At 46.6% G+C, this 27974-nt stretch overlaps 1 protein-coding gene across 2 annotated transcripts; it reads left to right on the top strand.

Moving 5' to 3' along the window:
• On the top strand, positions 1 to 27087 carry LOC110970008 (regulator of G-protein signaling 3-like). 2 transcript variants are annotated; one of them, XM_051951080.1, is made up of 25 exons: positions 1 to 132; positions 229 to 483; positions 645 to 843; positions 929 to 979; positions 1414 to 1472; positions 1551 to 1645; positions 3812 to 3880; positions 3999 to 4059; positions 4453 to 4570; positions 11434 to 11612; positions 17310 to 17391; positions 19366 to 19471; positions 19561 to 19654; positions 19895 to 20149; positions 20521 to 20880; positions 21702 to 21785; positions 22421 to 22532; positions 22717 to 22880; positions 23996 to 24320; positions 24391 to 24608; positions 25705 to 25751; positions 25826 to 25924; positions 26107 to 26168; positions 26256 to 26422; positions 26520 to 27087. In XM_051951080.1, the coding sequence occupies exons 5-25, from the start codon at positions 1434 to 1436 to the stop codon at positions 26703 to 26705; spliced, it is 2922 nt and encodes a 973-aa protein (XP_051807040.1). In that variant the 5' UTR covers positions 1 to 132; positions 229 to 483; positions 645 to 843; positions 929 to 979; positions 1414 to 1433; the 3' UTR covers positions 26706 to 27087. The 2 variants fall into 2 exon arrangements, with proteins under 2 accessions (XP_051807040.1, XP_051807041.1); XM_051951081.1 differs by lacking the exons at positions 1 to 132; positions 229 to 483; positions 645 to 843; ... (5 more) ...; positions 4453 to 4570; positions 11434 to 11612 and adding an exon at positions 14382 to 14887.
• The last annotated feature ends 887 nt before the right edge of the window (positions 27088 to 27974 follow it).

Here is a 27974-nt window from a genome sequence, read left to right as displayed (position 1 = left end):
CCAGGAGGCCCACCTGCACCAGGAGGCCCTCCTGCACCAGGAGGCCCAGCAGGGCTGCAAGAGGAGGAGAGGTTCTAAGGAGAACAGAGACCCAGCAGAGATTCTGCTGAGAACCAGAAGAACGCAGAGATGGTGAGATCAGGATCTTCCATCAATTACTGATCAATGATTAAACAATCGCTGATCAATAACTTCAGCTGCTCACTCTGACGGTTTGACTCCCTGTAGCCTTACACAGACCAGAACCAGAACAAAATGCCGGACCACATCTGGGTTTAGGTCTGGAAGAGAGATCCAGTCCTGCAGACCAAAAGTTAAAGTGGCTTTGATCCGGAAGACCAAGATCCAGAACTTAGTCCAGACCCTGGTCCAGTTCAGACCATCTAACCCAGACCACACAGACCGAACTGAACCAAGACCCACTGAGACCCAGCTGGACCAGAGGGACCGACCCAGGACCGGCAGACCAAAACCACGACTGAGGTTTGTTTAGAGACTTTCTGAGATGACCTCTGATACTAGTCTGTGTTCTGGTCCCAGGTCCAGTCCAGGTCTAAGTCTAGGCCAAGGTCCAGTCCAGGTCTGGGTCTAGGTCCAAGTTGAGGTCAGGCCCAGAAAGACCTGATGGTCTCGTCTCATATCAGTCTACACAGAGCAGAACCAGAGCCAGCAGGTCTGAGACCATCCTGGGTCCAGAGTCCTGCAGAGGAGAAAGGGCGCCACTGAGGACCAGAACCAGGAGAACTGAGACCAGAACCAGGAGAAGCGACACCAGAACCAAGAAAACTGAGACTGTAACCAGGAGAAGGACGAAGATTCACCCTTCAGCCTTCAGAGGCAGAGGTATGATCAATCAATCACTCAATCAATCAATCAATGATTGCTCCACAGTCTCTGATTGGCTGATCAGCTGTCGTCCTCTCTATAGGTCAGCTGCGGCTGTCAATCACTGCAGAGGCAGGACAGCTCATCATTCACAGTAAGTGACCAATCAGAGGAGCGCTCATCACACCGTCAGTTTCTGATCAATAATCAACAATCAGCAGCAGAACAAAGCAAAAATACAACCAGGTTTCATACAGACCAATAACTGAATCTATGACTAAAGATCTGATTGATCTCTGATCAGAACTGATCACTAATCAATTATATTTACTGCAGTGATCAATACATTCATTGATCAGCTGATGGCTGAAGGGAGGAGAAGCCAGACGTATTGATTTGTTATTAGTTCTGTTATTGACCTTCAGGTTGTGATTGATCAGTTATTAATCTCTGATGGATTTGTTACTGATTGGTTATTGATCAGATGTTTTTATTGATCAGTCTTTAGATGTGTGCTGTGAGCCGAGCTGCAGGTGATTGGTTGTTCAGTGATGACATCACCTCAGGTGTTGTGTCTTTCCTCTGCAGTCCATGAGGCCAGAGGCCTGATGGGAAAATCCTCCAGGTCGTGTGACTCATATGTGAAGGTAAGGGTATGATGTCATCACATTGATTGACAGCTGCTGTTTCACCTGCTTCAGGTTCATGTGTCTGTGTGCTCACAGGTGGGCGTGGCCTCCGGACGACATCACAGCGTCACCATGAGAACCGAGACAGTTCCAAACAGCAAGAACCCTGAGTACAGACGACGCTTCACACTGTAAGAACGCTGACCGAGTGCTGACGGAGCACCGACGGAGCGCTCATCGAATGCTGACAGAACGCTGACAGAACGCTGACAGAACGCAGACAGAACGCTGACAGAACGCTGACAGAACGCTGACAGAACGCTGACAGAACGCAGACAGAACGCAGACAGAACGCTGACAGAACGCTGACAGAACGCTGACAGAACGCTGACAGAACGCTGACAGAACGCAGACAGAACGCTGACAGAACGCAGACAGAACGCTGACAGAACGCTGACAGAACGCTGACAGAACGCAGACAGAACGCTGACAGAACGCAGACAGAACGCAGACAGAACGCTGACAGAACGCTGACAGAACGCAGACAGAACGCTGACAGAACGCAGACAGAACGCTGACAGAACGCAGACAGAACGCAGACAGAACGCTGACAGAACGCAGACAGAACGCTGACAGAACGCAGACAGAACGCAGACAGAACGCTGACAGAACGCAGACAGAACGCTGACAGAACGCTGACAGAACGCAGACAGAACGCTGACAGAACGCAGACAGAACGCTGACAGAACGCAGACAGAACGCTGACAGAACGCTGACAGAACGCTGACAGAACGCTGACAGAACGCTGACAGAACGCTGACAGAACGCAGACAGAACGCTGACAGAACGCAGACAGAACGCAGACAGAACGCAGACAGAACGCAGACAGAACGCTGACAGAACGCTGACAGAACGCAGACAGAACGCTGACAGAACGCAGACAGAACGCTGACAGAACGCAGACAGAACGCTGACAGAACGCTGACAGAACGCTGACAGAACGCTGACAGAACGCTGACAGAACGCAGACAGAACGCTGACAGAACGCAGACAGAACGCAGACAGAACGCTGACAGAACGCTGACAGAACGCAGACAGAACGCTGACAGAACGCAGACAGAACGCTGACAGAACGCAGACAGAACGCAGACAGAACGCTGACAGAACGCTGACAGAACGCAGACAGAACGCAGACAGAACGCTGACAGAACGCTGACAGAACGCTGACAGAACGCAGACAGAACGCTGACAGAACGCAGACAGAACGCAGACAGAACGCAGACAGAACGCAGACAGAACGCAGACAGAACGCAGACAGAACGCAGACAGAACGCAGACAGAACGCTGACAGAACGCAGACAGAACGCTGACAGAACGCAGACAGAACGCTGACAGAACGCAGACAGAACGCTGACAGAACGCAGATAGAACGCAGACAGAACGCAGACAGAACGCTGACAGAACGCAGATAGAACGCTGACAGAACGCAGATAGAACGCTGACAGAACGTTGACAGAACGCTGAGAGAACGCTGACGGGGCAGCATAGCTCAGTGGGTAGAGTGGCCGTCTCGCAACCGGAGGGTTGCGGTTCGATCCGCGGCCCCTAATTGCTCCTGATGGGGCGTGGTTAGCGCCTTGCATGGCAGCTCCCGCCATCAGTAATTTGTAATTTCGTTGTACTTGTTGCAATGACAAATAAAGTTCTATTCTATGCTGAGAGAATACTGACAGAACGTAGTGCTTGCGTTGTTTATTTTGTGTTAACGTTGTGCTTACGTTGTGCTTTCGTTGTGTCAACGTTGTGTTAACATTGTGTTCACATTGTTTTAACGTGTTAACGTTGTACTTACATTGTGTTAATGTGTTAACGTTGTGCTTACATTGTGCTTTCGTTGTGTCAACGTTGTGTTAACATTGTGTTCACATTGTTTTAACGTGTTAACGTTGTACTTACATTGTGTTAATGTGTTAACATTGTGCTTACGTTGTTTTAACGCTGTGACAATGTTGTGTTGTTGTTTTAAGGTTGTGTTCACGTTGTGCTTACGTTGTGTTAACGTTGTGTTAATGTTGTGTTAATGTTGTTTTAACGTTGTGTTAACGTTGTGCTTACGTTGTGCTTACGTTGTTTATTTTGTGTTAACGTTGTGTTTACGTTGTTTTAACGTGACAACGTTGTGCTGACGTTTTAACACTGTGTTAACATTGTGCTTACGTTGTGTCAACGTTGTGTTAATGTTGTGTTAATGTTGTGTTAACGTTGTGCTTACGTTGTTTTTTGTGTTAACGTTGTGCTTACGTTGTTTTAACGTTGTGACAACAACGTGCTGACGTTGTGCTGACGTTGTGTCTCAGGTGTATCCGGGACGAGCTCCTCCTCAGCAGGTTGTTGGTTTCAGTTTTCAGGAGATCAGCAGACAGCAGGTCAGTGATGACATCACAACAAACACACCTGTCCATGTTCACACCCAGGTGACCTAGACTTATGTCAATTAAGCCACCACAGAAAGATCAGACAGCTGATTGGCTGTTTCCTCCTCAGGTGCAGTCAGTTGATTGGCTGTATGAGCTTTGGGATTGGTTCTTTCATCTCGTCCTCTCAGGTCAGTTTTTACTCCAGAATCCTGCCCTTTGATTGGCTGCAGAGACCTTCTTATTACTTGGGCCTGGGATCTTTCTGCATGGAGTCTGCATGTTCTCCCTGTGCATGCGTGGGTTTTCTCCGGGTACTCCGGCTTCCTCCCACAGTCCAAAAACATGCTGAGGTTAATTGGTTACTCTAAATTGTCCGTAGGTGTGAATGTGAGTGTGATTGTGTGTCTGTATATGTAGCCCTGTGACAGACTGGTGACCTGTCCAGGGTGTCCCCTGCCTTCACCAGAGTCAGCTGGGAAAGACTCCAGCACCCCCCATGACCCTAGTGAGGATAAAGTGGTGGATAGAGGATGGATGGACCTTCTTATTCACCTGTTGGTCCATCCCCTTTGTGTTGGCAGCTGCTCACTGGTTGGTTCTACCTGCTGGGGGAAGAATATGGGTGGAGCAAGCACCTGAGAGTGACATCACAGCGTAGAGGACCAATGAGGGGCCCTGAGGAGACGGTGGCTCTGAAAGGTGAGCTAAAGTTCACACTGATCTGTGATTGGCTCCTCTTCGACCATGTGACTATGCTCACAGCTGTCTGGTTCATCACTGTGGTTGTGTTGGCGTCTCACAAAGTAAAGAGATGAATATTGAATCTGAGTCTGAAGTGACACAATTCTGAAGTCGGAGACAAAACGATGACGGAAGGAAGGAAGTCATTGCTGTGATTAGATTGGGAGTCATTATGTCCAGGTCATGATAATCGGTAACCTTGCCAGCAAATTGATTTCTCGTGATATTTGTGAGTTCACAAATCTCTCAAGAAACCATCTTGCTCCGCTCCCGCCTTCACTGTTCGGACAGCACCAAGTTGGCACGGGCCAATCACGCAGCAGTATTCGTGTGTGGGGCGGGATATCCGGGTGTGAAGACGACACCAAGCGCCAGCAGATCAAAACAAACACGGCCACGGAGGACAACGATCGTGTAGATGCTGCTATTAAGTCAGTTTTAGCTGAATCTCCTATCGCTTCTTTGAAGGAAGAACAACGAGAGGCGCTTTGCGCATTTCTGGAAGGTAAAGATGTTTGTGCTTTTTTACCTACGGGTTTTGGTCAGAGTTTAATCTACCAATTGGCTCCGCTCGTTGTGAAGATCCCGCGATTGGCTAAAAACAAACCTGTCAGAGGCGGGACATACTGTTGCATTGTCCAATCCGTGCCTCTTTCCTCCGAACGGATTTACATGGAGCGGTCCCAGATTGATATTGTGGAGTACTATCAAGTACTACACAATTATTAATCTGGCTATTGCCAGGTTAGATAATTGATCTGAGGGCCCTCATGGCTCTTTGGGTGCCTTAATGATAGGGGTTGATCTGTAGGGTCTTGTTCCATGACAAGATGTCTTCTAATTAGGAAACCTGTCCAAAGCATATAAAAGTGACCTTCAGTTATCATTCAGGGAGGATCATTTGGCTGAATCCTTCCAGACAGTCTCTCTGTCTGCTCGATGCAATTCTTCCTTATACTAAAACTTACTGTTAGGTAAGTCAGTGTCAACGGATGTTTTCTTCAACATCTGCACCTCCTCAAGGTCTAAAGGCGCGTGTCCACTATATCTGATTTCCCCACACAGCAATACACAGCATCTGAACATCTCACAGCCGGCAGGCAGTCAGTAATGGACCACAACGTGGTCACATGACCGAGCTTTCAGCTGACAGTCCAACAGATGAGTCTGATATATACAGCAGCTCGGCTTCAAACTTTCCCTTTTATTTCTAAAACACTGATGGTTACCATGCGTGCTCAGATCCAGCTGTTAGAAGCTTCTCCTCCATGGTGAACTGTGTTCAACAACTTCTTTAAGCTCCTTTCTTGCCCCTGATTGGACAAACGCATCGACTCTGGGGCTGGTCTGCTCCTGGATTTCAAACCGGACCAACATGGAGGGTTAGGGTTAACCTAACCCTAACCCTAACCCTAACCTGTGCGGGGAAATTGCATCTAATGGACAGGCGCTGTGGTGTATTTCCAATAACGAGGCGGTTGCACATGTTTAACAACTTTACTGGCAAGCTAAGGAGACATCATTCATCACAGTCAGCACATGAGGAGATGTAAGCACCTTACAGAGCATGCGCAGCGTATTCAAGGTACGGCAGGCCTATAGGGTCAATAAGTAACAAATGAATACTGTAATTTTGCAGTATATCACATTTCCTCCCCTTTTAGCTCTAAACTCACTCAACATATCACAACACCCTCAAACAGTGTTAACCACCATAGTGCATTAGCAATCAGTATCACCACATTAATTGTCAATAACAAAATGCATACATACTCACACGCAAAAGAAACGCAAGTTTCTTTTACCCGATGAAAAATTAAATTTGGTTTCCCAAAACAAAAATGCATTTGGTACTTTGTGGTTGGAAGAACCAAGCCATCGGACGTCTGTAAGCTGGAGAGTCTGTCCGAGACATTGCCCGTCACTTTAATGTCAACATCACCACCATTTACCGTCTCCAGCGTCGATACAACACCACACAGAGCACGGATGACCTTCCCCGCAGCAGACAGACTCTCCAGCTTGCAGATGTCCGATGGCTCGGTTCCTCTCAGTTTGGTTTAAGCGTGGCATAGTTAAACAGCAAGTGAAATGCCTATGATCTTGAATGAAATTTATACCCACTGAAGGTGTCGATAAATCGTGCATATTCAATTGCACGTGCAAAGTGTGAATCATGTCCACATCATCAATGCATTGGTGTATTGCGACGATTCGTTTTCGGTTTTCACACCAACCTTACAAAACGCAACAGAAAATGTTAAGAACACACCATGCACCACAAAGTACCAAATGCATTTTTGTTTTGGGAAACCAAATTTAATTTTTCATCGGGTAAAAGAAACTTGCGTTTCTTTTGCGTGTGAGTATATGTATTTGTTTCACTGTACTGAATGCCCTTAACATGCAACTCAATTATGAATCTTGAATAAACTCAAATACAGCAATCAGTCTCACAGTCCTTAGAACTTTATTTCATTACACTCAGTCCTGGTAACGCTGTGGCAAGCGTATGGCTCGCTGTGAGCGCTTCAAGGTCACAGCAACTGGATCAGGTGGCTCAGGAAACTTTGGCAGCTCAGACACTGGGGTCTCAGGTGTTTTAAGCTCTGACCCTGAACAAGCTTCTGCTGGATCGGCCAGCCCGGCTGACTCCTCTTCAGGTGCCCGCTCTGGAGTGTCTGGAGAGAAGCGAGGTCTCAACTGATCTCCACGACGACGGTACAGCTGGTCAGTCTTCTCACCTAGCACCTTATATGAGACGGGGCCAGTCTGCTGCTTTACCACTCCTGGAATCCACCTTGGACTTTCTCCTGCAGTATTGCGCAGATAAACCTGTTCATCTACATCAAACTGTCTCTCTGCAGCTTTGCTGTCGTGTTCTTCTTTCTGTTCTACTATACTATACTGCTTCCTCCTTACTGTTTCCGTGATGCTTGGTTTCAGGAAGTCCAATCTAGTTCGCACATGTCTCTTCAAAAACAAGTCAGCAGGTGACTCGCCGGTTGTGCTGTTGGGAGTTGTACGATAGCGTAGTAGGAAGTGGGAGATTTTATCATCAATGCTCAGATCATCTCTGGCTAGTTTTTTCATGTTCTCCATTCGGCATCGTGTGCTGAATTACTGCTCCAATTCCATAAGCAGAAGCATGACATGCGAGGGTCAATGGCAGGTGTGGATCGTAGTGCATTAACACCTTGTCACCTGTCAGAAGTTGTTTGTGCTTGTTAAATGAATCTTGCTCAGTCTTGCTCCATCACCAGGGGGTGTCATCTTTTAGCAGACAGTAGAGTGGTGCAAGCACTGTGCTCTGCTATGGCACAAAGCATACATAATAGTTTACCAGCCCCAGAAAAGCTCTTAACTCCTTGACACTTGTGGGTGCTGGTGCATCATGTATGGCTCTCACTTTATCTTTGGAGGGGTACACGCCCTTTTGATCTAGCACATGACCTAGATACTCAATCTGAGTCTTGCCAAACTCACACTTGGACTCCTTTACTCTTAACCCATTCTCCTGAAGATGCTGTAGGACTCTGTCCAAGTTCATGAGGTGTTCTGCTTCGTCTCTGCCCATCACCAAGAGATCATCCAGATAAACCACCACGTTGAGGTCCTTCATCAGGTTCTCCATAATTCTCTAAAAGATACTGACAGCAGAGTTTATACCAAAACAGAGGCGGTTGTAAACAAACAGTCCCTTGTGTTTACAGTTGTGTATTTTCTTGAGTCTTCATCAAGGAGTACTTGTTGGTATACAGAAGCCAGGTCTATTTTTGAGAATAACTTCCCACCACTAAGTGTTGCCAGCACCTCCTCAATCCGTGGCAAGGGGTATGTTTCAGTGTTTGTAGCCTGATTTACAGTAACCTTGTAGTCACCGCATAAACGGAGTGTACTGTCTCGCTTGATTACCGGGACTACTGGGGCAACCCACTCACTGTGTTTTACAGGGGAGATAATTCCATCTTTCTCCAGCCTTACTAGCTCCTTTTCCACTTTCTCTTTCATTGCAAAAGGCAGAGGACATGCTTTGTGGAACTTTGGGGTTGCATCAGGCTTGACAGAGATTGTTGCCTTAATGTCCTTTAATCTACCAAGTTCATCGTTGAAAACATCTGTATTTTGCAATCACCTCAGGAATTGACTTGGGTGGCTCTGGTGGCTGTGTGTGTTCGCTCACTGTTTTGATCATTTTCCAGTTTAGTCTTATTTGTTCGAGCCAGTTTCTCCCACACAAAGGACCCTTCCCTTTCACAACTAACAGTGGCAAATCAGCAGTCTGATCTATATATGTCACTTTAGCCATGAATTGTCCTCTGACTGGAATGGGCTGGTCTGTATAGGTTTTAAGCTGGACACTGGCGCCCTCGAGCGGTATATATGGGAATAATCTTTTATACACAGCCTCTGAAATGATGCTGACAGGGGTTCCCGTGTCAATTTCCATCAGTACATGTACCGCATTTATTTCAAAATCGACACTCAGTGGCCGCCCCCCCGTATCTGCATTCAACACTGGGAATATATCCATTTCTGCCCCCTCTGCATGAACGGAGTCAGTAGTGACTTTTTGTCCACGCTTCTTTTGCGCCCCCCTCTTTTCGTTTGTGAGCCAGTCAGCTCTGCACGCCTTCTGGATATGTCCAGTTTTGTTACATTTATGACATCTACTGTCCTTAAAGTAGCAGTCACTGGTGCTGTGATTTTTGCCTTTGCACCTGTAGCACTCTTTTCGTGCTGACGGATGCCTCTGTTTTTCTCCTACCTTGTGGACAGAAACAGTAGCGCCGTCTCCCTTTCTCAATTGCTGCACATCCCGGTGTGCCGTTTCCATGTTCATCGCCAGTTCCAGGGCTTTTGCAAAAGTTAGTCCATCTTCTGAGAGCAACTTCCGCTGGCAAGCTTCGTTAGTAATCCCACTGACGAAACCAGCACGCAGGGCCTCATCCAGCCGGTCTCCAAAGTCACATTTTGCGGCTAACTGCTGTAGCTCAGCTGCAAACTGAGAAGCTGACTCGTTACTCTTCTGTAGACACTTGCGAAATCTGAAGCGCTTTGCAGCGGTTTTGGCTCATAGTATCCTTTCATGACATCCACAATCTGTTGGAAACTCTTATCTTTTGGTTTCTCCGGCTGAACAAGATTGCGTAAAAGTCCGTATGCAGAAGCCCCCATGGAACTCAAAAGGGTCGCCACCTGTTTGTCCGCTGCCAAACCGTGTGCTACGAAAAAGAGCTCCATGCGCTCCACATAAGCAGACCACGGCTCAACTTCAGGCTTGAACTCGCCTGGTCCTGCAAAGGTTGATATTCTTCCTCGTCCAGTTTATCTCGTTGCCAATTATGTGGTGTATTTCCAATAACGAGGCGGTTGCACACATTAAACAACTTTACTGACAAGCTAAGGAGACATCATTCATCACAGTCAGCACATGAGGAGATGTAAGCACCTTACAGAGCATGCGCAGCAGTACGGCAGGCCTATAGGGTCAATAAGTAACAAATGAATACTGTAATTTTGCAGTATATCACAGGCGCCTTAAGAGACACGACAATAACACAAAACAACCACAAAGTGACACAAAACGGCAACAAAGAGACACAAAACGGCAACAAAGAGACACAAAACAACCACAAAGAGACACAAAACGACAACAAAGAGACACAAAACAACCACAAAGAGACACAAATCGATGACAAAGGGACACAACAGATGCAGATGTTTAACTCAGGGAAAAAACTCTTCAACATGGGAACCCTTCATTAGCTTCATTCTGACTGATTTTTATTGTGTGGATCAGAGGGAACGCCAAAGTTCTGGGATGTTTTTGGATAAGTATCGGTTCTGAAATGTGGACCTGGGTTCTAGTGAGTCTGATTTGCTGCTCCAGAGGAACGTTCCTCATGTTCCGTGTTTGTTCCGTGTCTTTATTAATATTTAGTTTGGTCTATTTATAGAGGAGCAGATGTAGATTAAACCAACTCTCTGCCCCAGGGTGCCACACCGTTACCATGGAGACCAGAAGCAGCCAGTTACCATGTGACCTCCACAATACCTCCTCTCTCTCTCTCTGAGGTCATGGTGAGCCTCGATCGCCCCGAGCAGACAACCAATCAGAGCCTCCGCTGGACGTGTGCAGTCAGAGGACAGAGTCAGGAGGAGTACTACTACACGCTACTACAGTACTACTACACACACTACTGCAGTACTACTTCACAGTACTGCAGTACTACTTCTTAAGCAGATATCTGAGTTTGGCATTGAGGACCTTCATCTCATCCAGAACTTGAAGCCATTTTCTGGCTTTGGATATTTTCACACTCTGTGGTTCCGTCCGGTTCTATTTTCTGTCCTCCAGAGCTCGGTTCCATCGTGTCGGACGGTTTGAAGACGTATTCTGCGAGTCCAAACAGGCCCTGGTTCCGGTACCACAGATGTTTGTGTTTGAGTATGTCTGTGTCTTGGACTTAAAGACTTGAGTGTAAAACAGGGACTTGGTTCTGGATGGATTCTGCTGTAGAACCAGAGACACAAAGTTTGGAGGAACATTTGGGTTCTGACTCAGCTGCAGTTCTGCTGTGATACTCTGATCCATCCTGGTTTGGTCTGATCCGGTCTAGTCTGAGCTGGTCTGATCCAGCCTGTGGCAGTCTCTGCTTGGTCTGTTCTGGTCCAGTCTGGTCTGTCTGTTCTGTTCTGGACCAGTTGGTTCTGGTTCAGCCTGAGGACAGATAAGATGTTCTGGAAAAACGCGGCCTGGTCCTGGGTCGATGCTGCCAGTATCGATGATGATGATGATGATGGTTATTTGCTTGCAGCCGACCTCAGGAGGACTCCGGACTCGACTCCAGAACCCGACTTGAACCAGAACCGCACCACCACAGGACATACAGAACCCACCAACCACAGCCTGACGAGCACCAACTACAGCAGCTACGGTTCCACGCTGTTTACCAACAACAACCAGCGTCACGGCAACCAGGACAACAAACTGATGGTTAGTCACTGCACATGCTCAGAAGACACCAAAAACAAGAACATCACCATGAAACACTAGAACGTCATCATTAACCACTAGAACACCATCATTACCCTTTAGAATATCAACATTAACCTTTAAAACATCAAAACTAACAGTAGAACAGCAACATTAACCACTAGAGCATCATCAGAAACATTACATCTGACCTGTACATGCTGATGTTCTCAAGTTCTGTTGGAATCAGCTGCTGATTAGAGCTGCGATGATGAACTTATTGTTAGTCATCAATCAGTCTGTATGTTCCTCAATGTTCTCAGTGTCTAAATGTTCCTCAGTGTTCTCAGTGTCTGTTTGTTCCCCTGGTTCCTTCTGTATCACTGAGAATGATGTGTGGATCTCTGACGTTCTCTGTGTTTCTGCATGAACTCAATAAACATTCATGCGATGAACTATTGAGAGAAGCTGCTGGAAACCAAACATCAAAACAACAAACACAACGTCAACACAACGTCAACACGTCAACACATCAACACAATGTCAACACATCAACACATCAACACAAACGTCAACACAACATCAACACAACCTCAACACAACCTCAACACAATGGGCCTGTTTCATGAAGCAGGTTTAACAAACTCTGAGTTTCTTCCTCAACTCTGAGTTGATCTACTCTGAGATAGAAAACTCTGAGTTTTCGGTTTCACAACGGCTGATATGAGTTGGTTTAATTAACTCGGAGTAGTTTGACCCGGAGTTACGCGCGTGCACCGCAACTCTGAAACGACAGCATCAATGGAACCCCGATTCGACGAGTCACCATGGAAACGGGGAAGCGAAAGGCTGCGTTTTTGAACTGGAAGTTTTTAACGCGCTCATATGGCGAGTTTGAAGACGTTTTTAGAAAGAAGCACAACACCGCTGCAGCTGTAAAAGAGAGAGAGACGGCGTGGAGAACAGCCCGGATCAATGCGTAAGTTTAAATGTAGTCCTTTGTCATCGTAATAATATTACAGGGAATAACTGTCTGAATGGTAGAATATTAAGTTATTTCATTTAGGTGGAATCCTGCGGGGGAGAAGCTTAAGATGAAATATAAAAACATTGTTCAAACAGGTCAGACCTCGGCATTATCTCATGGAGGTACTTCATGTTGATCATGTTTTACATTGTAAAGTAGCCTAAATATTAAGTGGCCGTTTGACTGTGCAGTTGTTTTATCCACACAGCCTAAATGTCTGCATCCATATCATGTCCTGTTAAATAATTAAGCCTATTTAAACTAACATAGACTTCTGCTCAGCCAACAGAAAGAAAGCAGATGCCTGTAAAACGGTGGAATAAAATGTCATGGATGCATATATATATATATATATATATATATATATATAGATAGATAGATAGATATGCTCTAACCTGCTGGTGACCAGGTTAGAGTCATAGAGTCTGTTACTGCGGTAACCGACCGAGAGTTGAAGTTACCCCTCTTTGTGAAACAGGCTAGAGTTACCCCTCTGTCTCAGGGTTAAGTTACCTCGCTTCGTGAAACGGAAAACTCTGAGTTTTCCTCATTTCAGGGTTAAGAAACTCAGAGTTTTCAGTGAACCTGCTTCGTGAAACAGGCCCCATGTCAACATGTCAACACCTCAACACAACCTCAACACATCAACACAACCTCAACATGTCAACACATCAACAACGTCAACACAATGTCAACAAAACGTCAACACAACCTCAACACATCAACACAACCTCAACACGTCAACACAACCTCAACACGTCAACACATCAACACAACCTCAACACATCAACACAACCTCAACACATCAACACAACCTCAACACGTCAACACATCAACACAACCTCAACATGTCAACACATCAACACAACCTCAACACATCAACACAACCTCAACATGTCAACACATCAACACAACCTCAACACATCAACACAACCTCAACACATCAACACAACCTCAACACGTCAACACATCAACACAACCTCAACATGTCAACACATCAACAACATCAACATAATGTCAACAAAACGTCAACACAACCTCAACACATCAACACAACCTCAACACGTCAACACAACCTTATCAACACAACCTCAACACGTCAACACAACCTCAACACATCCACACCACATCAACATAAACATCAACACAAACGTCAACACAACCAAATATCAAAACAACAAACACGTCAACATGTCAACACGTCAACACAACAACGTCAACACAATGTCAACACAATGTCAACAAAACATCAACAGAACATCAACACATCAACACCTCAACACAACCTCAACACGTCAACACAACCTCAACACGTCAACACAACCTCAACATGTCAACACATCAACAACATCAATACGTCAACACATCAACAACGTCAACACAACCTCAACACGTCAACACAACCTCAACACAATGATGAGAACCAGATTCAGGGTTCTGTGAGAGCCTGAAGCGACCAGCGGTCCTGACAGAGGCGGTCCGGAAGTTCAGGAAGTGTGTGTCTTATCGCAGCGGCACTGTGTGTGTGTTTTAGTGTGTGTGTGTTTTAGTGTGTGTGTGTTTTAGTGTGTCTATGCATGTGTTTTAGTGTGTCTGTGTTTGTTTCAGTGTCTGTCTTTTAGTGTGTGTGTGTGTGTGTGTGTGTGTGTGTGTGTGTGTGTGTGTGTGTTTTAGTGTGTCTTTGTGTGTGTTTTAGTGTCTGTGTGTGTGTTTTAGTGCGTCTGTGTGTGTGACAGTTTCCTGCTATTATTCTGAATGTCGGTTCCCACAAACATCCAGCTGAGTTACAACACTTTGCTCACTGGTTCTCCTGGACTCACTGGTTCTCCTGGACTCACTGGTTCTCCTGGACTCACTGGACCTGGATCAGATCCAGGTTTTTATCTGGACCACAGTTTGGTTCTGATATCAGGTCTCAACTCACAGCAACTTGTGAAGGCTGAATTTGGATCGACTCTCACTTTGTTGGACCTCTGTTCTATCTGGTTCTGGATCTGGATCTGGATCTGGATCTGGTTCTGGTTCTGGATCTGGATCTGGTTCTGGCTCTGTGTAGAACTGTAGATTCCCCTGAGGTCTGGACTGGCATTAGACTTGGACCTGGTTCTGGCTCTGAAGGATAGATCTGGTCTTGTTGATCTGGCGTTTCCTTGGTCCTGGTCCTGGTCTGCAGGAGGATCAGATGGACAGGTGGATCTGTAGGATCTGAACCAACATGTTCACCATCCACCGCCTGTGTCGAGTCTGCATCGGACAGAACCTTCCTCAGGTATCGATCACATCGATCAGTGATGATCTGATTATTGATCAGGTCAATCAGGATTTATTCTCAAAAACAGTTCAGGATTGTGAACGTTGAACCGGTAGAACAGCAGAACGTAGAACCGGTAGAACAGCAGAACGTAGAACCGGTAGAACAGCAGAACGTTGAACCGGTAGAACAGCAGAACGTAGAACCGGTAGAACAGCAGAACACAGAACCGGTAGAACAGCAGAACGTAGAACCGGTAGAACAGCAGAACACAGAACCGGTAGAACAGCAGAACGTAGAACCGGTAGAACAGCAGAACGTAGAACCGGTAGAACAGCAGAACGTAGAACCGGTAGACCAGCAGAACGTAGAACCGGTAGAACAGCAGAACGTAGAACCGGTAGAACAGCAGAACGTAGAACCGGTAGAACAGCAGAACGCAGAACCGGTAGAACAGCAGAACGTAGAACCGGTAGAACAGCAGAATGTAGAACCGGTAGAACAGCAGAATGCAGAACCGGTAGAACAGCAGAACAGCAGAACCGGTAAAACAGCAAAACAGCAGAACAGCAGAACGTAGAACCGGTAGAACATCAGAACACAGAACCGGTAGAACAGCAGAACGTAGAACCAGTAGAACAGCAGAATGCAGAACCGGTAGAACAGCAGAACGTAGAACCGGTAGAACATCAGAACACAGAACCGGTAGAACAGCAGAACGTAGAACAGCAGAACGTAGAACCAGTAGAACAGCAGAACTTAGAACAGCAGAATGCAGAACCGGTAGAACAGCAGAACGTAGAACCAGTAGAACAGCAGAGGTTGTTCCAGTTTTTTGTTAAATCCGACGATGTTTGAATGGAGTCTGGTCTGATTGGCTGGACAGTGTGATGTCACTGCTGCCTGCTTGTTTCCCCTAAAATTTTTAATGTTTAATGAGAGTTAAATGTGTGTGTGTGTGTGTGTGTGTGTGTGTGTGTGTGTGTGTGTGTGTGTGTGTGTGTGTGTGTGTGTGTGTGTGTGTGTGTGTGTGTCCTGCGGTTCAACTGCGACACAAACACCTGAAAAAAAAGAGCTCATCAGCCATTAATGTCAGGTGGTCCTGGTCCTGGTCCTCGTTCTGGTTCTGGTTCACAGTCATCAATATTTGCTGCAGTTTCCAGACGTTCCCTAAATGCCTCGCTAGTTTCCATCAATCACTGCAGCACCTCAGAGAAAAAACATTAGCTCTGATGTCACATTTACCTGAAACCAGGAGAGTCCATCTACCTGTTTGTTCTGCAGAGACACAGATGGAACCAACAGGTATCCGCCTGTCAGTCTGAACTCAGGATTAAACGTGTTTAATATCAGCCTGTCAGTCTGAACTCAGGATTAAACGTGTTTAATATCCGCCTGTCAGTCTGAACTCAGGATTAAACGTGTTTAATATCAGCCTGTCAGTCTGAACTCAGGTTTAAACGTGTTTAATATCCGCCTGTCAGTCTGAACTCAGGATTAAACGTGTTTAATATCAGCCTGTCAGTCTGAACTCAGGATTAAACGTGTTTAATATCCGCCTGTCAGTCTGAACTCAGGATTAAACGTGTTTAATATCAGCCTGTCAGTCTGAACTCAGGTTTAAACGTGTTTAATATCAGCCTGTCAGTCTGAGCTCAGGGACATTAACCTTCCTTTGTGAGGAGAATGTTCTCAGGACGAGGTGACCTTTCTGTTGCTGTTTGCAGAGTCATGGAAACAGCTGAGAGATCAGAACCAGACAGAACTGCAGACCAGAACCAACAGCACAGGCCTGACACAGCGCCCTGTGCAGTCCCCTGAGACACTGGACATGAGAACATGTTCAATGAGATGGAACATCAGACTCAGAGACTTTAGAACCAGAAGGAACCACAGAACAAACTCCAGAAGGAAATAAAGTTTCATGAAATAAAATCTCTGATAAAAATAATTCAGAAAAATAACATTTACACCGACTGACCGTCTGGTTAGAAGATCCCTGGTTCACCTCCTGGTTCTGGTTCTGATCTTTCTGCATGGAGTCTCCATGTTCTCTCGCCTGAGTTCTCCAGGTTCTCCAGGTTCTCCAGGTTCCTCTCACAGTCCAGAAACATGCTGAGGTTAATCAGTGATTCTAAACTGTCTATGTTTGTGAATGTTTGTCTCTATGTGTGCCCTGTGTTACCTGTCCAGGTGAACCTGTGACAGACTGTTTACCTGTCCAGGTGAACCTGTGATAGACTGTTACCTGTCCAGGTGATGGATGTTTCTTGACCATCTCTAGATCAAAGTGGAGCTCCAGGTTTGACTGGACTTATCCGGAGTTTGCTGACAGGTAGCTCCAGGATAGAAACTGCTCCTCCAGGTGTGGTCTGGTCAGGTAGCACACTTGGAGGAGCACATGTTTGTCAACTCTGATGCTCTGAACTTCCTGCTGCAGGTGAGCATCGTCCGAGGAACAGACGGGTTTGGATTCACCATCTGCTGCGACTGCCCGGTCCGAGTCCAGGCGGTGGATCCAGGTAAGAACCTTCACACCTGATTGGATAATGGAGCTCAGAGAACATCTGAGGAACCATCTGAGGAACCTGTATTAATCTACAGAGTCTGATGTTCCATGAAGACACTTGAGCAGTGACTTACTTCAGATAAACTTTATCGATCTCTCACTGTGAAAATTCACATTAACCAGAGATGCTAAACAGACGCTCTCTGTAGAACTTCTAACAGAATGTTGCTAACCAAACAACTAACAGAACACTGCTAACAGAACCGCTAACAGTATGCTGATAACAGAACCGCTAACAGAACTGCTAACACAACCGCTAACAGACTGCTGCTAACAGAACCGCTAACACAACCGCTAACACAACCGCTAACAGAAGGCTGCTAACAGAACCACTAACAGAACGCTGCTAACTGAATCGCTAACAGAACGCTGCTAACAGAACCACTAGCAGAACCACTAACAGAACGCTGTTAACAGAACCGCTAACAGAACGAGGCTCACAAAACTGAGAACAGAACCGCTAACAGAACCGCTAACAGAATACTGCTCACAGAACCGCTAACAAAACCGCTAACAGAATACTGCTCACAGAACCGCAAACAAAACCGCTAACAGAACCACTAACAGAACCGCTAAGAGAACTGCTAACAGAACGCTGCTAACATAATCGCTAACAGAACCGCTAACAGAAGGCTGCTAACAGAACCGCTAACAGAAGGCTGCTAACAGCACCGCTAACAGAACCGCTAACAGAATACTGCTCACAGAACCTCTAACAAAACTGCTTATACAACCACTAACAGAACCGCTAACAGAACCGCTAACAGAACCGCTAACAGAACGCTGCTAACAGAATGCCGCTAACAGAACAACTAACAGAACGCTGCTAACAGAACGCTGCTAACAGGACGCTGCTAACAGAATCGCTAACAGAACCGCTAACAGAACACCGCTAACAGGACGCTGCTAACAGAATGCTGCTAACAGAACCGCTAAGAGAACCGCTAACAGAACACTGCTAACATAATCGCTAACAGAACACCGCTAACAGGATGCTGCTAACAGAACCACTAACAGAACGCTGCTAACAGAAGGGTGCTAACAGAACCGCTAACAGAACGAGGCTCACAAAACCGAGAACAGAACCGCTAACAGAACCACTAACAGAACGCTACTAACAGAACCGCTAACAGAACCGCTAACAGAATACTGCTCACAGAACCACTAACAAAACTGCTTATACAACCACTAACAGAACCACTAACAGAACCGCTAACAGAACGCTGCTAACAGAACCACTAACAGAACCGCTAACAGAACTCCGCTAACAGGACGCTGCTAACAGAATGCTGCTAACAGAACCGCTAACAGAACCACTAACAGAACCGCTAAGAGAACCGCTAACAGAACACTGCTAACATAATCGCTAACAGAACACCGCTAACAGGATGCTGCTAACAGAACCACTAACAGAACGCTGCTAACAGAAGGGTGCTAACAGAACCGCTAACAGAACGAGGCTCACAAAACCGAGAACAGAACCGCTAACAGAACCACTTACAGAACCACTAACAGAACCACTAACAGAACGCTGCTAACAGAACCGCTAACAGAATACTGCTCACAGAACCACTAACAAAACTGCTTATACAACCGCTAACAGAACCGCTAACAGAACCGCTAACAGAACGCTGCTAACAGAACCACTAACAGAACCGCTAACAGAACGCTGCTAACAGAACCGCTAACAGAACCGCTAACAGAATGCTGCTAACAGAATGCCGCTAACAGAACCACTAACAGAACAATGCTAACAGAGCCACTAACAGAACCACTATCCCTAACCCAACTAGACGTTCTTTGACCAAACGGAGTTCTTTAACAGGATTTCGATTCTCTGAAAGTTTCGTTTTGCTGATTAGCTGCTCCCCTCCTCAGACCATGTGACCCTGGGGCCTCATTTCATTGGTCACCTGTTGTGTTTCAGACGGTCCAGCTCATCGGTCCGGACTCCGTCAGGGCGACTCGGTTCTGCAGCTCAATGGACTTCCAGTGGAAACCTGGAAGTGTGTCGACCTGGCGCATGCCATCAGGTAGCTTCACCCCCTCAGAGTGGGATGACCAGGAAAGATTTTTCACCTGATCTGGTTTCTATTTCAGTTCACCTGCTGTCTCTCCTCAGGAGCTGTCCGTCTCAGATCATCCTGGGGGTGTGGAGAGGTTTACCTGAGCTCAGGTCATGTGACACATTGCTCCGCCCACCAACACACAGCGTGGTGAGTCTGAAAAACTAACTTCACCTTCACTCACTGGTAGCATTCTCTCATGGATCTACTGCAGGTGTTATCCAGGTGTTTTCACTGGTGTTATCCAGGTGGTATCCAGCTGTGGCTGTTCTAGCTGTAACTCTGTAGCTCTGCTAGGATTTCCCTCCATAAGAACGTAACAGAACTTATTCTGGTCAAACAGTTCTGCTAACAGTCTTTATGCTAAGCTAACCGTTCTCTGTCTCCTAGGCGACAGGCGAGAAATTGCTGTCTCACCCCTCCTACAGCAAACATAGCCGTCGCCGGGGTCAGGAGACGGGGGTCCGGTCCAGTCTGGGTGCTCTGGGTTTTCTGTGGAGGGACTGGAAAGAGGACCGTGAGGTGGAGGAGGACCAGGAGGAACCGGAGTTGTCCCGTCACACCGCCACAATGAAAGGAACCCGAGTGACGTCATCAAATGGAGACAATTACATCATCTTGTCATCTGTCAGTCCAGGAGGACAGGTCAGTCTGAAGGGGCGAGGCCTACAGGTGTCTCCAGAACCTAGCTTTACAAAAAGACAGAACTTGTTCTGGGTCCACCAGAACCAACATTCACCTCAGCCAGAATCTTTTTTTTGAGAAACTTTTATATGTTCAGAGTTAACTCAAGAACATCCAGATGTTTAACATGGAGAACCTTCCAGCTGTGACAGGGACTCAGAGCTAGAACACCGCTGTTAAACGTTCTTCTGACTTCAGACGGGACTGATATAAAGAACCTTTCTCAGAGTTTGTTGGATCAGAACCGTTCCTCCCTGATGTTCTCAGCACAACCCATCAGTTCTTTGTGTTTAAAGTGATTCTAATAAAGTTCTCCGCTGGTTCTTTTCCAGCTCCTGCAGCCGGTCTACCAGGACAGGAATGGAACCCTCGGTACCACCTCCCTCTGGAACCCACCGTCTGTCCTGAGTGGTTCTGAAGGTTCTGATTGTAAACGGAGTGTTGGTTCTTCAGATCATCTGTACCAGACTCATCCCAGCAGAGGTCAGAACCTCCTCCACGACCCTCCACCCGGGTTGTCAAGACGACGGTTATCCTCCACCCTGACTCCGCCCACCTCATCATCAGCCCCTCCCAGTAACTACGGCAACTACCAGAACTGCACCATTGTCCAATCACACCTGCCCTGCTCTGGATACGGAACCTACGTCACCCTGGCACCAAAAACCCTCATCTTCCCTGTCTTTGTCCAGGTCAGAAGCCAGACCAGGACCTAGACCAGGACCCAGACCAGAACCAAGACCAGAACCAAGACCAGGACCCAGACCAGAATCCAGACCAGAACCATTAACGAGAACCCAGACCAGAACCCAGACCAGAACCCAGACCAGAACCCAGACCAGGACCCAGACCAGAACCCAGACTTGGACCAGAACCAAGACCAGAACCACAAACGAGAACCCAGACCAGAACCCAGAACAAGAAACTAATGAAGACCTTCTCCATCCTCATCTTTATCCCAATCGGAGGTTCTTTCTTCTGTCTTAGACCAACTTGGTAAAAGTCAGAACCTGGACACTTGACCCAGAATCACATTCATAATGTCAACTCGTCTTTGTCCAGATAAAAAATAGAACCTTTAGGGAACCTGAAACCTACCCTTGATTCACTCATGGTAGAACCCATAGTAACTGCCTTCCCATCTGGATCAGAACCTGTTTCACCTCTTTCACGTGACCGAGAACATGAACCCAGACCACCATTCACCTTAACATACAGAACAGAAAACTCACACCCGGTCCAGATCCCTACAGCTGATCTACAAGAACCTGCTCTATAAGTTTTATCTAGATGTAGAACCCACTGTGGAAACTCCTACTTCAGTTAGAACCTCACACTGGAGACAAACATAAAGGTTCTAAGAGTTACAAAGTGTCAAGACAAAACATTGGACCCTTCCTGGGTCAGAACCCAACCTTTATTAGAACCCCATTAGGTTTAAGGCTGAACTTTAGAACCCAGCAGGATGGAGGTAGTTCATGTTCCTGACACTGATTGTTTCTGTTGTTCTCAGCCTCTGGATCTCTGCAGTCCACAAAGAACCCTGCTGATGTCAGAGGAGATGGTTCTACACCAGGCGGACCTGCTGCCTGCCAAGGTACTGCATATATATATACCCTACTGAGGTACAAGTACTGCATATGTATACCCTACTGAGGTACCAGTACTGCATGTGTATATGTATACATATATATATATATATATATATATATATATATATATATATATATATATATATATACATATATATATATATACATATATATACATATGTATATACATACATATGTATATATATATATATATATATATATATATATATATATATGTATATATATATATATATATATATATATACATATATATGTATATATATATATATATATATATATATATATGTATATATATACATATATATATACATATATATATATATATATATATATATATATATATATATATATATATATATACATATATATATACATATATATATATATACTCTACTGAGGCTACCTCTGGTGGAACAACCAGGATCTACAGCTGATCTGTGATTCGTGTTTTTAATTGGTTTGATCTTCACAGTTCATTTACTGTGTGTGTTTATTGTGTATTCATTGTCTTTATTGTGTATTTATTGTTTATTGTGTATTTGTTGTGTGTTTCTTTTGTGTTTATTGTGTGTTTATTTTGTGTTTATTGTATATTTGTGTATTTATTGTTTTATTTCAGGTGATGGTGCTGATCTATTCTGACCTCTTGCTGCTGACCAGAGAGGATGAATGTGGACGCTGTAACGTCCTACAGAGTCCAGTGTACCTGAACACACTGCATCTCAGAGACGGTACGTTCTGATGTTCTAATGTTCCGATGTCTGTGGAATGTGTTCCTGTTGGAACCCATCAGATCGCCACCAGCTGGTGTCTGCATGTGTTACAGCAGAAGCTCTTCTATTGGTCTGAACAGATGTCAGGCAGCCAATCATAGGGCAGGATTTCACGTGTGTGTGTGTGTGTTTGTTCCTCCAGTGCTGTCGGAGCCTCTAAGGATCTACCTCCTCCAGAACTCTCAGAGCTGCTGTCGGGTTCTGTTCAGCCTGGAGGCCTTCAGCGTGGAGCAGAAGGTCCGAGTCAGCCTCTGTCTCCATGACAACATGCAGCTGGTCGCCACGAAGGCCGGCCACAGCCACCAGGTACGGCAACAATGCTTTACACTGTTCTTCCACAACAGAACCAGAACAGAACCACAAGGTCCAGGAACACCTCAGTTTCTGAATCATCAGATTTTAATGTGTCTAGTGGTAACTGAACGCATCATCTGTGGCATCAGATAAACTAAAATCACTTCATTCTTCATGTCTCATTTCAAATTCTCCAACAATAAACGATCTGCAGAAGATCTAGGACAACCAGAACCTACTCCTGGTTCTGGTTCTCCAGAACTGACTCAGTTGAGACCAACACATTCAGAGAGTTTCAGGTTGAACTACAGGCAGTGTTTCCTCAGAGACACTAAAATAAACTCAGCAGAACCAGGGAACAGAGGAGCAGGTAGTTGGAGATCCATCCAGCATGGTGGAACATGTTCTAGTAGTTACAGATCCATCCAGCATGGTGGAACATGTTCTAGTAGTTACAGATCCATCCAGCGTGGTGGAACATGTTCTAGTAGTTACAGATCCATCCAGCATGGTGGAACATGTTCTAGTAGTTACAGATCCATCCAGCATGGTGGAACATGTTCTAGTAGTTACAGATCCATCCAGCATGGTGGAACATGTTCTAGTAGTTACAGATCCATCCAGCATGGTGGAATATGTTCTAGTAGTTATAGGGCCATCCAACATGGTGAAACGTTCTACAGATGAGGAGCAGAGTAGTCTGGAGATAGAAAAACATCTACAGGATGAGTAGATGGTAGGAGCTTCAGGAAGAACCAGCTGGAAGATGTTTCTAGAACCGTCTTCCAGAACCTCCAGCTGGTTCCTCCTGAAGCTCCTCTGATGGGGTGAGAAAACCTCTAGAACCTCCTCAGAGGAACGATGTAAAACTGTAGAGCTGGACTGGACCAGAAGCTTTGCTTCAGATGCTAGAACCGTACAACCGTAGAACTTTAGAGTCATACAGCCGTAGAACTTTAGAACCGTACAACCGTAGAACTTTAGAATCATACAGCCGTAGAACTTTAGAACCGTACAACCGTAGAACTTTAGAACCGTACAAATGTAGAACTTTAGAACCCTACAATCGTAGAACCGTCAGGGTGTTTATGAGGCAGCAACATGATAACGTTTGTCTCCGCCCACAGCTCCCCAATCTCCAATCAGACTTCGGCCTCCTCTCTCTGTACCCGCCTCCCAGCTCACCCCCCTGTGACTCCGCCTCCCTCCCCCCTTGCCCCCCCTCTTCCCCCCTTTGGAAGGAGTGGGAAAGGCTGGAGGAGGAGGAGAGGCGGAAGAGGAGGTGGGAGGAGGAGGAGGAGGAGCGGCAGCAGGGGGAGGGGGAGAGCGCCTCAGAGACGTCAGAGCATGTCGGAGGAGTCTGGGGGCGTGGTCTGTTGCTCGGCACCCCCCACGTCCACATGAAGGAGGAGGAGACTGATGATGAGGAGGGGCTCAACTGCAGAACTTCAGGTCAGCTGATCAGGGTTTGTGACTGACTGACTGTATGACTGACTGACTGACTGAGTATTTCTTGTTTCAGTTCTGCGCCGTTCGTTCTCTGAAGGTTCCCTGCTGCAGGAACCTCGGTCGCCCCGTTTCCTGTCCGACAGCACCATCCATCGCCTCACCCGCCCCGTGACCTTCGAACTGGACTCAGGCTCTGCCCCCCAGCCCCCCTCCCCCCGGACCCTGAGGAACCAGCTGACCAGAGAGGGCGGGTCTCTGCACCACATGATGCTGCTGCTCAATGGACCCAAGGTACCACCCAGTACCTCTCAGTACCTCCCAGTACCACCCAGTACCACTCAGTACCACCCAGTACCTCCCAGTACCACCCAGTACCTCTCAGTACCACCCAGTACCTCTCAGTATCTGTAGTACCACCCAGTACCACCCAGTACCACCCAGTACCACCCAGTACCTCTCTGTACCTGCCAGTACCAGGTTCCACAAGTTCTTCCAACATCATAGTGGTGTTCCTCCTGGACCCAGATTGGTCTGTCAAATCTCATATGGTTCATTGTGGTCCCAGATCATTTGTTCTCATACCAGCACAGACCAGTACAGACCAAACACAGACCAGTACAGACCAAACACAGACCAGTACAGACCAATACAGACCAAACACAGACTAGTAAAGACCAGTACAGACCAATACAGACCAAACACAGACCAGTACAGACCAAACACAGACCAGTACAGACCAAACACAGACCAGTACAGACCAATACAGACCAAACACAGACCAGTACAGACCAAACACAGACCAGTACAGACCAAACACAGACCAGTACAGACCAATACAGACCAAACACAGACTAGTAAAGACCAGTACAGACCAATACAGACCAAACACAGACCAGTACAGACCAAACACAGACCAGTACAGACCAGAACAGACCAGTACAGACCAGAACAGACCAGAACAGACCAAACACAGACCAGTACAGACCAGAACAGACCAGTACAGACCAGAACAGACCAGAACAGACCAAACACAGACCAGTACAGACCAGAACAGACCAGTACAGACCAGAACAGACCTAACACAGACCAGTACAGACCAATACAGACCAAACACAGACTAGTAAAGACCAGTACAGACCAATACAGACCAAACACAGACCAGTACAGACCAAACACAGACCAGTACAGACCAGAACAGACCAGTACAGACCAGAACAGACCAAACACAGACCAGTACAGACCAAACACAGACCAATACAGACCAAACACAGACCAGTACAGACCAGTAAAGACCACACACAGACAGTACAGACCAAACACAGACCAGTACAGACCAAACACAGACCAGTACAGACCAGTACAGACCAGTACCTTTGTGTTGTTCCAGGCTACAGACTCCAGGAACCATCAGCTGAGGAAGAAGACCAGGATCCTGTATGTAAACAAACAGTTTGTTTGCTCTTGTTTGATTGTTGTTCTGTCTCCTGATTGGTCCTCTATGATCTCAGGGCTGCTGATGTTCGGAGCCGTCTGGCGTTTTTACGGAGACAGAAAAGCAGTACCGATTACCACGGTAACAGTTTGGAGAAAGCTCTCAGAAACACCAGGTAGGGAACAGCCTTCAACCTGATCCTGGTTCTAACCTAGAACTCAACCCTGGAACTGAGTCTAGAACATGGTTCTTTTTGGTTCCTTCTAGTTCCTACTGGTTCCATTGTGGTTCTGTTTGGTTCCAGCTTGTTCTGGTTTTCATTGTTTTGGTCTGAGGTGTGTTTGCTTTGTGTCTCAGGCCGTCTGGAGGGGAGGTGCTGAGCTGGGCGGAGAGTCTGGAGGCTCTGCTGACCAATCAGTGTAAGAAACTTTCTGTTCCACCAATGATCAGTGAGGGGTGGAGCCTCAGTGGTGACATGTCCTTGCTCTCTGTATCTGGTTGGTCAGATGGTCTGGCGGTGTTCCGTCACTTCCTGAGGTCAGAGTTCAGTGAGGAGAATCTGGACTTCTGGTTGGCTGTGGAGAAGTTCAAGAAGACACGCCCCCTGAGCAAGATGGTTGCCAGAGCAGCAAAAATCTACGAAGAGTTTATTTCAACCAACGCCACGAGACAGGTGCCTGTCCGCCTGCCTGCCTGTCTGTCCACCTGTCTGTCCGTCCTCTGATTGGTCCTCTGACTGGTCATGTAATGCTGCTGCTGTCTGTCTCCAGGTCAACGTGGACTCGTCCGTCAGAGAGTCGACCAATCAGAGCCTGCGTCTGGGTGTTAGCTCTGCCTCCTTCCAGCTGGCCCAGGATCAGATCTTCAGCCTGATGGAGACGGACAGCTACCCACGATTCCTGAAGTCCCGCCTCTACGTCCAACTGGCCAATCACAACGCTCACACAGCCAGTTAAAGTGGAGTGTCAGCCAATCCTGAGGGAGGAGGGGCAGGGGCGGGGCCAAGCTGTTGGAGTGTCTGATTGGCCTGAAATGTAGGATGAGTGTTTCTTAGACTTACTGTATAAATAAAGGTTTTTAACCAGCAACTTATTTTAATGATCAGTTTAAGGACAGAAACTAAACGGGACTAATGGAACGTTACCAGCAGACGTGTTCTGTTCCAGAACCTAGACTTTGGTTTAAAGTAGTTTTTAACTGTTGGATGAATATCAGTTTTAATAATAAACTGATCTTTTAACTTGTTTTAATGATCTGAATGTGAACAGAACCTACTGAGGTTCCTCACCTGGAGAACCAGGAACACGTTCTAGAATAAAACATCAGTGTTCAACCTGCTGCTGCTTCTGGAGTTTCATTAACAGCAGCTTCAGAATTTAGTATCTGGCCTCCGTTTCACACAGACGTCTGATGGCTGCATGTCGCTGTGTGGTGATGTGTGGGGAGGGTTTATGAAGCTTAACACACACTATATTGCCAAAAGTATTGGCTTACCATCCAAATAATCAGAATCAGGTGTTCCAATCACTTCCATGACCACAGGTGTATAAAATCAATCACCTGGGCATGCAGACTGCTTTTACAAACAGAAAGAATGGGTCGCTGTCAGGAGCTCAGTGAATTCCAGCATGGAACTGTGATAGGATGCCACCTGTGCAACAAATCCAGTCGTGATATTTCCTCACTCCTAAATATTCCACAGTCAACTGTCAGCTGTGTTATAAGAAAGTGGAAGTGTGTGGGAACGACAGCAGCTCGGCCACCAAGTGGTCGGCCACGTAAACTGATGGAGCGGGTCAGAGGATGCTGAGGCTCATAGTGCCAAGAGATGGCCAACTTTCTGCAGAGTCAGTGGCTACAGACCTTCAGACTTCATGTGGCCTTCAGATTAGCTCAAGAACAGAGCTTCAGCAGAGAGCTTCATGGAATGGGTTTCCATGGCCGAGCAGCTGCATCCAAGCCGTACATCACCAAGTGCAATGCAAAGCGTGGGATGCAGTGTTGTAAAGACCGCCACCACTGGACTCTAGAGCAGTGGAGACGCCTTCTCTGGAGTGACCAATCACGCTTCTCCATCTGGTAATCTGATGGACCAGTCTGGGTTTGGCGGTTGCCAGGAGAACCATACTTGTGGGACTGCATTGTGCCAAGTGTAAAGTTTGGTGGAGGGGGGATCATGGTGTGGGCTTGTTCTTCAGGAGCTGGGCTTGGCCCCTTAGTTCCAG

Source organism: Acanthochromis polyacanthus, chromosome 7 (genome assembly GCF_021347895.1).
Source record: "Acanthochromis polyacanthus isolate Apoly-LR-REF ecotype Palm Island chromosome 7, KAUST_Apoly_ChrSc, whole genome shotgun sequence".
NCBI lineage: Eukaryota > Metazoa > Chordata > Actinopteri > Pomacentridae > Acanthochromis > Acanthochromis polyacanthus.
Note: the sequence above shows the minus strand (reverse complement) of the source record. Positions and strands in the feature narration are given on the sequence as shown.